At 32.6% G+C, this 9,943-nt stretch overlaps 1 protein-coding gene across 1 annotated transcript; it reads right to left on the reverse strand.

The window, feature by feature from the left end:
* Positions 1–587: 587 nt before the first annotated feature.
* On the reverse strand, positions 588–5,591 carry LOC126883628 (uncharacterized). The gene is made up of 4 exons (XM_050649281.1): positions 5,015–5,591; positions 2,201–2,714; positions 1,310–1,679; positions 588–881 (listed from the first exon to the last, which is right to left on the reverse strand). The coding sequence occupies exons 1-3, from the start codon at positions 5,589–5,591 to the stop codon at positions 1,586–1,588; spliced, it is 1,185 nt and encodes a 394-aa protein (XP_050505238.1). The 3' UTR covers positions 588–881; positions 1,310–1,585.
* Between the last annotated feature and the right edge of the window lie 4,352 nt (positions 5,592–9,943).

Below are 9,943 nucleotides of genomic sequence, written 5' to 3' on the forward strand. Positions count from 1 at the left end.
AAAATAAAAAGGCTGACGTCGTAGTCTAAAATTCTAAAAAGAATCTACGACTTGGTCTGGTATAAGCTGGTGTCTGATCGGCCTATGGAGGAGCAGTACGGCAAGGGATAAGGGCTTGCGGCTCGGTGACACTCCTCCATAGATCCCTACCGGAAGGGCGTTGACGCCTAAAAAACGGTTTATATATATATATATATATATACACATTACTCTATTAATACCAAGCCCACTATATTAGTCAGACAACCGGAAGCCCACCCTTAATACGCCCGATAGAGGAGTGTATTTTATGTAGTTATATAGGAAATTCTAAAGTTAGTAAAGGCAACCTTTGAGGGGTAAGTTATTTTAATACACAAATAGTAGATATATGGTTTAGGTCTTTCGAAGCCCAAACATTTGAAGGCAATACGAAGCCAATTGTATAAAATGTTTATATTTACCAGACTATATGAAGCCCGACAGGGTTGTCAGATTTCTCAACTTTCACTATTTTATATTGCGTACCTGATCATATTTAAAAATGATCTTTTCGTACAAAAATCGGATTTGTTTAGGTTTAAACATTTTTGAAAATAAAATATATATTATTTAAAAGTAATTTATTGGAACTAAAAATAATCTATTACGAGTATGTGGTTCAGTAAAAATAAAAATAAGCAATCACTTCCTTTCACGGAATGTATTATACACATATGTTTTTATTCGGACCCAGTCCTTATTTTCGAACACGTGTGGATGTAGTTTCAGTAGTTCGTCACATTCATGTTTCCGAGGGGTAATTTTTTTTTCAATATGTTTTTCAAAGTACTGAAGTAAAACTTGTTTTTCATTATCTGACCATTTGGCTCTGAATCTCTGGATGGATTTCGTGGTTGATTCTAAAAACGTCAAAACGTTAAAAAAATACAAAAAAAATCAGGTATGAATATATTTTAACTAAATATTTTAATATCTAATATTATTATTTCATATTTTTTCCAGGGACGGATCCACAGGAATAATCCAAATTTTAAGCGCAGAAAAGTAAAGTGGTCGTTTAAAAAGTTATGACCTATATTCATTTAAAGTTTTATTTTAATATTAAAATTTCTAACCGCCAAAAATATTTTCTATGTTAACCTGGTAATAACGGTGGTAATTTTGAAAAAACAAAAGTAGGGAAAAATCTTAGGTATTCCCGTTTTTTCTTCCTTTTATCTTTTTACTTTTATATTTATTCATTGATAACGTAACTTTAAACAAAATATGGCGGAATATCAAAAAATTTTGTTTTGTGATGATCGTAGACACTGTTACTTATTCATACCTTTAGTTTTTTTTGTTGGTGGTTCTTCACTATTTTCTTCGTTAGATTCGTGAAACGGCCTAGTCGCCTTTTTAAAATAATTTCTATATAATGTGTTTTCATTATGTTGATCACGTTCCGTTGACTGATGCACATATCTGTCAGAATCTCCAGTATCTAATTCGTCTTCAGGTTTTTTCCCCTTGTAACCCGCTTTAGCACCTTCTGCATAATCGGTTCTTCATCGCCTTCGTATTCAGAGCTATAGTATTCGTTATCATCTATATTGATTTCACTTCATTTTTTTCCTCGGTACCGATTTCCCTTGCCTTTTTCCATAAGTAAAAGAATCTTGGCTACTTTAGCAGTCTGGTAGATATCTTGCGGTAGTCTAAAAGTATTTTATTAATTTTAAAACGATTTAAATGTCTATGTAGATACATGGTTTAGGTATCCATCGAATTTACCTTATCGGAAACAGTGAGAGTCTAATAGAACAATAATTTATTTTAAATACGGATTTATGAAGCATACATTCTAACAACGATTTTCGAATATTAAAGGGGAAATAACGATTTTTCATATATCGCATTCAAATATATCGGAAAGGCTGAAAGAAAATATGCTGGTAAATTTTAAAAAGAAATGTTTATTCATTAAACAAATTTAGACTCAACACGCGTTTTGCTAAGTTCGGACAAGGAACAATTAAAACCCGGTTTTAACTATTTTTCAAAGAAAGCTTTTTGAAATATTTTGTGTACGAGATACCTTTAAAGTAAACTTTTCGAAACTTAACCATTGTTGCTAATTCTATTACATTATGTATGATATATCATATCAAGCATAAAAAGTTTAAAAAAATCCTAACCAAAATTAACAGTGCATGCATACTCTTAAAGTTGACATTACCTGTTAAACTCGGTATGTGTCTTCTTTGTATGTCCCATAAAAGTGGCGATTTGTTCCATTTCGTCATCATCGAGGGCTAATAATTGCAGAGTCGTGGCAATTTGTTTCCTAAATCTAGTTGATGTCAATAGTTCTGGATGTTTGGCTCCACAATTAATAGCTATCTTTCTAATTGTGTTTGCGCCAGACATCCAGCGATCTTCGGAATCAGGATTTGCAAAAAGATATGGATTGGTTTCTGGTACAACATTGGTTTCTTGTCTGACTTTTAGTAAAAGGCTAATGTATTTTTGCGTCTGGAATGAAAATAAAATTGGAACAGGTTTTGAGCCTTTACCTCCAGTTACAAAACGCCTATAATTTTTATATATAATCTTTTCAACTTCAGTGAGTGCCTCTGTAAAACTTTCTTGATTAAGTGTATCGTAGTTCCTCCCGTAGGTTTCTACTGTTAAATACTGCACGTCCCCTACTCTTTTACGGTTAAAAATCACCGTCTTAGCCAAAATACATTCTGTCAATTTTTTATAATTACTTCTAATATTGGTATTTTCCTGAAGTAGTTTAAACGATTCAGCTGATAGCGCATTTAAGTAGTCATTAAAAAGCTTTATACAGGGTGTTTCATTGGGAAACGGAAATACTTTAATGATGAATAGAGGTCACCAAGGCGGTTCTAGGTATACTAAATTTTTTGCCCTACCGACTTTTATATCCGAGTTACAGGGTGTTTTATCGATTTTGCTCATTTCTTTCCTAAGCCATAATTTTAGAACCACCCTGTATATTTTTTTAATATTTGGTACACATATCTCTAATATAAAACCCAAACGACCGACATACTAACCACAAGAAAAATCCAGGTCCGTATTAACAAAAAATTATAAAATTATTGTGACCTTAAAACAACACCCTGTATATTGAAATTTTAAAAATCTGTTTGAATATTTGAAAAGAGCACAAAAAACTAAGTCTAATAGTTCGCTTCGATGTTTCGGCCAGACAATTTTTTGGTTTTAATTTTGAAATTATATTGAATTTTTTTAAGAACTCCACATTAAGAAGCAGGTATTATTAACTTTTAATTATAAATTATTAAATTCATTGAATAAATACTCATTTTAAAATGAATCAATATTTATTTACCACATTGGAAAGACCCAATTATTAATCACAAGAAAAATCCAGGTCCGGATTAACAAAAAAACATAAAGTAATTTTGACCTTGAAACAACACCCTGTATATTGACATTTTCAAAAATTGTTTGCACATTTGAAAGGACCACAAAAATCCGAGTTTATAGATTCACTTTGATTTTTTGTGCAAATATTTATTAACTTTAATTTTGAAATTAAAAATATTAAAATTTTCAAGAACCCTGAAATTAATAAGCAGGTTTTTAAAGCACTTTTATTAATAAATCATTCAAGTTAATGAATAAATACTAATTTTAAAAATAATCAGTTATTATTTACAGCATTAGAAGGACTTACTTACTAATCACAGAAAAATACAGGTCCGTATTAACAACAAAATACAAAGTAAATCTGACCTTGAAAAAACACCCTGTATATTGAAATTTTTAAAATACGTTTGCACACCTGAAGAGAGCACGAAAAACTAAGTTTAATGTCCCGCTTTAATTTTTTGTGCAGACAATTTAATGACATTACTTTTGAAATTATATCGAAATTTTTATTATGAGTTCCCAGAGTTCTTAAAAATTTCGACATAATTTCAAAATTAAATTCATTAAATTGTCTGGCCAAAAAATTGAAGCTAACGATTAAACGTAGTTTTTTGTGCTCTTTTCATACATATGTGCAAACGGATTTTGAAAATTTCAATATACAGGGTGTTGTTTCAAGGTTACAATTACTTTATATTGTTTTGTTAATCCGGACCTGGATTTTTGTTGTGATTTGTAAGTGGGTCATTCGAATGTCGTAAATACTTATTGAATATTTTTAAAATGGGTATTTATTTAATAACTTTAATAATTTATTGTTAAAAGTGCTTTAAAAATCTGCTTTTTAATTTCAGTGTTCTTAAAATTATCAATATATTTAATTTCAAAATTAAAGTCATTAAATTTCCTTCGCGAAAAATTAAAGCAAACCGATAAACTCAGATTTTTGTGGTCTTTTCAAATGTGCAAACAAATTTTGAAAATTTCAATATACAGGGTGTTGTTTCAAGATCACAATTACTTTACTTTTTTTTTTGTTAATCCGGACCTGGATTTTTCTTGTGATTAATAGGGTCGTTCCAATGTGGTAAATAAGTATTGATTAATTTTAAAATGAGTATTTATTCAATAGCTTTAATAATTTATAATTAAAAGTTAACAATAGCTTCTTTTTAATGTCAGAGTTCTTAAAAAATTCAATATAATTTTAAAATTAAAGTCATAAAATTGTCTGGCCGAAAAATGGAAGCGAACAATTAGACTTAGTTTTTTGTGCTCTTTTCAAATATGCAAACAGATTTTCAGAATTTCAATATACAGGGTGTTGTTTTAAGGTCACAATTACTTTATAATTTTTTGTTAATCCGGACCTGGATTTTTCTTGTGATTAGTTTGTCGGTCGTTTGGGTTTTGGATGATACACATGTGTACCAAATATCAAAAAAATATACAGGGTGGTTCCAAAGTTATTACTTAGGAAAGAAATTGGCAAAATCGATAAAACACCCTGTAACTCGGTTATAAAAGCCGGTAGGGCAAAAAATGTAGTATACCTAGAACCGCCTCGGTGACCTCTATTTACAATTAAAGTATTTCCGTTTCCCAATGAAACACCCTGTATCACTTGCTAGTGGCAATTGCAAAGGCTTTTCCCAGTGTTTCTCTTTAAGGGTTTTCAAAGCTAAACTAGACAGTTCGTTACACCAGTGACCCTCAATTAACTTTCTTAGATCTTTAATTTCGATTTTTTTAATTTTCTGATCGATCCATTCTATACCAGGAAGACGTTTTTTTTCTAGAACTAGTTTGTATGCTACATCACAAACCGTTTTTAAGTTGGATCCCGTATGCAACGCTAGTGATGGTGATTTGAAGCTTTTACTCTCTACACTATAACCACTTATTTCTTTGGTAGCAAGTATTAGGTAATTAAATAGTTCTGGTTTCAAGGCATCAAATAAATTTTTAATATCATATGATTTTTTTAATGTAATAAGTAAACGGCCCAACTCTCTCATTTTATTCGAAATAACATTAATTATTTGTTTTCTTTTATGTTTTGAGAGAAGAGTTTCGCCGTACATACAGATTAGGGTATCATTCTTTACTGCTTCACTTTTGTCATCAGGACGCATGATACTGAATACTTCGTCTTTAATTCGAGCATTTTGTAAAAAAGTTGAGTTTTTCACATTAACCATCGCCATAAAAGTTTGTGAAGCAGATAAACAATTCTTTGGGTTTGACGATGACCTATTTTTACAGCTTTTAACGTGTTTGCTTAAAAACTCTTTAGTGTAATGTCCCAGACAATGACTACAAACAAAGTATTTTTGATCTAGTTTTTTTGAAGTTTTAACAGGGCGTGTAATATTTTTTTCTGTTTGTAGAATAAAATATCCTTGTTTTCTTAAAGCAGCTACAAGTTCCATACGTTCCTTACTTTTGGGCTTTAGAGATTTGATTAACTGAACTTCCTTATTATCTGGATGGTGCCTGAAAAGGTGTCTGGTAAAATGAGTAATAACGTCTTTGAAGCAAATGGCACATATTGTTGGCCGCTCTCTTGCTGAAGGTTTTCTTTCGTAGTTAAAAAATATCTGTTTTACGGACGAATGTACTTTCACTCTGAACAATGAACCCAATATACAAAATTGTAGGATATGGGCTACTGAAAAACCGCAGCTTTTTCTAGAAACACGCACCCAGTACCCGAAGAAGACAAAGTCTGGTTGGGAATAATAGGTCATCACTTAATTGGGCCCTTTTTCTACGAGGAAAATCTAACTGCAGAACGTTTTATAATGTTATTAGATAAAGACATTTTGCCTGCTTTGGCAGAGGTTGTCCGAGAAGACCACGAGGTGTGGTTCCAAATGGACGGATGTCCTGCCCATAATAGCCAGACTGTAAAAGAATTTCTCAACAATTGTTTTAATGATTGTATTATTATAAATGATAAATATGACAGATCTTTGAAATTAAAAAAAAAAGGTGTTGATTGTTCCTTAATAACTCAAATAGGTGATGGAAAGGGGAAGATATTTTCGACAATTTTCACTCCACGACGAAAATAATTCGTTTTTTGAGAATGCCATCTGATATAAAAAGTAATTTGCTACAAAAAAAGTCTTATGGACTTTTAGCTAAAACAATTAGGGAAGCAGGAATATGTATTTCTTTATTTTTGCATTGTAATTCCTATGGTGCGTAATGAGATGCAGCACCCGGTATATATTTTTGATATACTTCTATAAAACACACCATCACAATTTAGAAAGCTGGCTCATTAAATCCGCACAAGGTGTCTCGAGTATTAAAAACAATCGCCAATACTTTGAAGCAATGTTGCCAATTCAACGGGACTCGTACTGTATGTGAATCAACTCGGGCTTCGAATACGCTGTAAATATATTAAATGTGAATATAAATATACACCTAATGTTCGAGACGCCCCCTACCCATCAAATCGATGAACTAAATGGCGTATGTTTGGAGATACTCCCTGACAATTCGAAGCCCAAAAAAAAAATGTGTTATTGATAGCGTTGTGCAGCGTACAGTTTAGGCTCAAACATATACACGTTAATCTTTAGGAAGCCCGGAGTCGGGCCTCGTATTGTCGATGCGGGCTTCATATTAATAGGGCAATATGGAACTTTTGGCTTCGTATTATCGGTTAATGAGTATATATATATATATATATATATATATATATATATATATATCAAAGAATATAGACCTTATTTAAGGGTAGGTACTGCGATGTAACGTTTCAGCATAGGATTTTGTGCACCTACTGAATAGGTGCATGTGGCCTGACAATGACCACGATATTTTAAGGGACAAATAAACGTGACCATCTGTTCCATTCAAACTCTTCTTCTATGTTCGTATGTTAGAGGTTTTTATTTTCACCCAATGTCACCTGAATTAAACGATAGGAAGCCTATACATATTTGAAGTCTTCATGTAACTTTGCGTCGATTGATATACGATTTCACTAATTTTTAGTAATTTTTGCCAAAATCATAATTTTTTTAACCGGACATGACATTAAAACCGAAACGAAATACTCGAGCTTAACTTTTCAATATCTGTCGATTGATATATCACCTGTAGGTACAGTCGGAAAATGAAAGAATACCCACGAACGAACATATAAAACACACTGTATTTTCCTGTCACCGTGTCACAAAGAAAATTGCCCAGCGCAAGTACATGTAATAATAATTATTACATGTACTTGCGCCGGCTAATTTTTTTTGTGACGCGGTGACAGAAAAATACACCGTGTTTTATATGTTCGTTCATGGGTATTCTTTCATTTTTCCTACTGTAGGTAATATTTCTGCAACTATATTGTGTCACTTCCGGTTATTGTACCCTCGGAGATCCGTGGAAAAAATTTACACCCAAAATAACAAAATTCAGTTTGGCAACACTGTGCGAATGTTGATAGTAACATATCCTTTTTAAGATAAGCACAACTATAATTTAGTCCAAGCAAATTAATATATTTTTTTTGCCAACAAAAATGAGATTTTTCAACCAAATAATGTTTCAAATATGATGTGCAAAATAATTTTTAATTGGGTTCTGCTAATGGGCTTGCTTTTTTTGTCATTAAAGTAAAAAAAAACTAAATTTTACTCATTAAATCAATGTTGTCCGGTTATCGTCTTAATTATTTTAACTGTACTAATATCCGTTGAGTAATTCTGAATGATGAATAGGTCGTTAAAACATTTTATCTATAGCGGCTTCTGGAATATCTTAAAAATATCGAATTTCATTGATAAAATGCGCATATTCCACCGATCTTCGCTTCGACAATACAACTTTTTAACCGGAGATTATATAAAAACGGGAAGTATATATTTGTTCTCATTTTACTAAGGCGTGACGAATAATATATCGCCTGTACCATTTCGGCGTCTTTCAAATAGTAACTCTGCAACTGTGAGGTTGCAACTCTGGATCCGCAAGTCAGAGGTCAAATTGCTCACTTAATACCATCTTTGGATTATAAGCTCTCATTCGACACCTCATTTGTCATTCTATCTGGTCTAATAATGGAGATGGTTAATTCAAGGTTTTCACATTTTAATGTTGTAACAGACAGAATAGGAAACACAGATATACGGACAGACCTTAAGACGAAATCAGTATTTGAATATATTGAAAAAAAAACAACTTAGTTGGTGGGACACATGAAAAGAATAAAAGGCAACAGACCAGTGAAGAAAATATGGGAAGCCAGGATACAGCAGTCGCGAAAATCATTCAAAGGAAGGGAAAACAATAGCAGAAGCAAGCAGATTAGCACACAAGAAGCACTGGTCAACATTTGTACGCACATGAAAAGACGTGTCAGTCCTGACACTGTAAAGTAAAAGGGACTCAAAAGACATGTGTTGTAAAATGGTTGAAACCAAAAGTTTGTTTTAAAGGTTGTAACGGGTAGCTCTCTCAGAACAGACTCAGTAAAACACAGGTTAAAAACAAAGTAAATATATTTAAGATATAATTATATACAGTTTAAAACAAATAAAATATAATTCTATCTTCTGCAAAGAAAAAATAACATGCTTATTACTGTCATTCGAATATAATAGAAATATTAAAACGATACAATACACCACACAATACACAATATACAATAACTATCTCGATACGCGGAATCAACATATCTACATATTCAGACCCAGACACAGCATTTCAATTCAATGCGATAACATTGAACCGTGACACACAGTCCATCGTTACTACCGCTCACTGCGGTAACGGTTACGGTGGAACGCCACGTCAATATTGTGATGTCTACCTTGGCATCGTACCACCTCAAATCCGGTGCATCTCTGCCACCGAGCTATGGCTAATTCAATTCGTTAGCAATAACTTATTTTATGATTCTCCTGGCTCGTCTTAAATATGCTTTCGATGCCATTTCTCCTTCAGTTTCGCCCAGCGATGATATGAAGAGGGGATGCGTCAACTCGGATACTCCTACGGTCGTCTCTGGTCGACCGGCCCATCGCCCGCTGTGGCGTCATATCATTACAAGGTTTAGGTACAATGTGAACATGTCTGGTCAAAATTTTTATCTAATGTTAATCATAAAATAATAGTCAGTCATTAGAAGGAAAATGGTTTGCTCTGAGGAAGGTATTTGCATATATAGCATCATTAGTCCCATCCACTTTAAATATGGAGGCTCTATCATCTTCCTCTTTGGTAATTTGATACTTAACGTTTAGAAGATTTGTGTAAGCGATATATACTAAATTATATAATAAGTCATTAGCCACGCATCATTTAAATCTGGATGCTCTGCATCTTTCAAATGTCTGCTGCTGTCATGTAAACTGCCATACATCGTGAATTCTGTAGCCATCTTTTTTATGATGGCACTGCAGAGTCACCTGTCTGTATTTGTTAATGTAAGCATACATACAATCACAATAAAATGGACATAACTGGCATGCAGATCGTAATTTCTTCGTTATGATTTTTTCATTTTCGTGTTATAGTAGATGAAGTTGTAAACCGT

Source organism: Diabrotica virgifera, chromosome 4 (assembly GCF_917563875.1).
Source record: "Diabrotica virgifera virgifera chromosome 4, PGI_DIABVI_V3a".
Lineage (NCBI taxonomy): Eukaryota > Metazoa > Arthropoda > Insecta > Coleoptera > Chrysomelidae > Diabrotica > Diabrotica virgifera.

Bases quoted from the DNA above. Each gene is read 5' to 3' on its own strand.
- LOC126883628 (XM_050649281.1), bottom strand. From the start codon at position 5,591: ATGGTTAATGTGAAAAACTCAACTTTTTTACAAAATGCTCGAATTAAA. The intron at 2,715-5,014 runs GTGATACAGGGT...AAAAATTGACAG, and splicing joins TTTGCAATTGCCACTAGCAA to AATGTATTTTGGCTAAGACG. The intron at 1,680-2,200 runs GTAATGTCAACT...AAATACTTTTAG, and splicing joins ACACATACCGAGTTTAACAG to ACTACCGCAAGATATCTACC.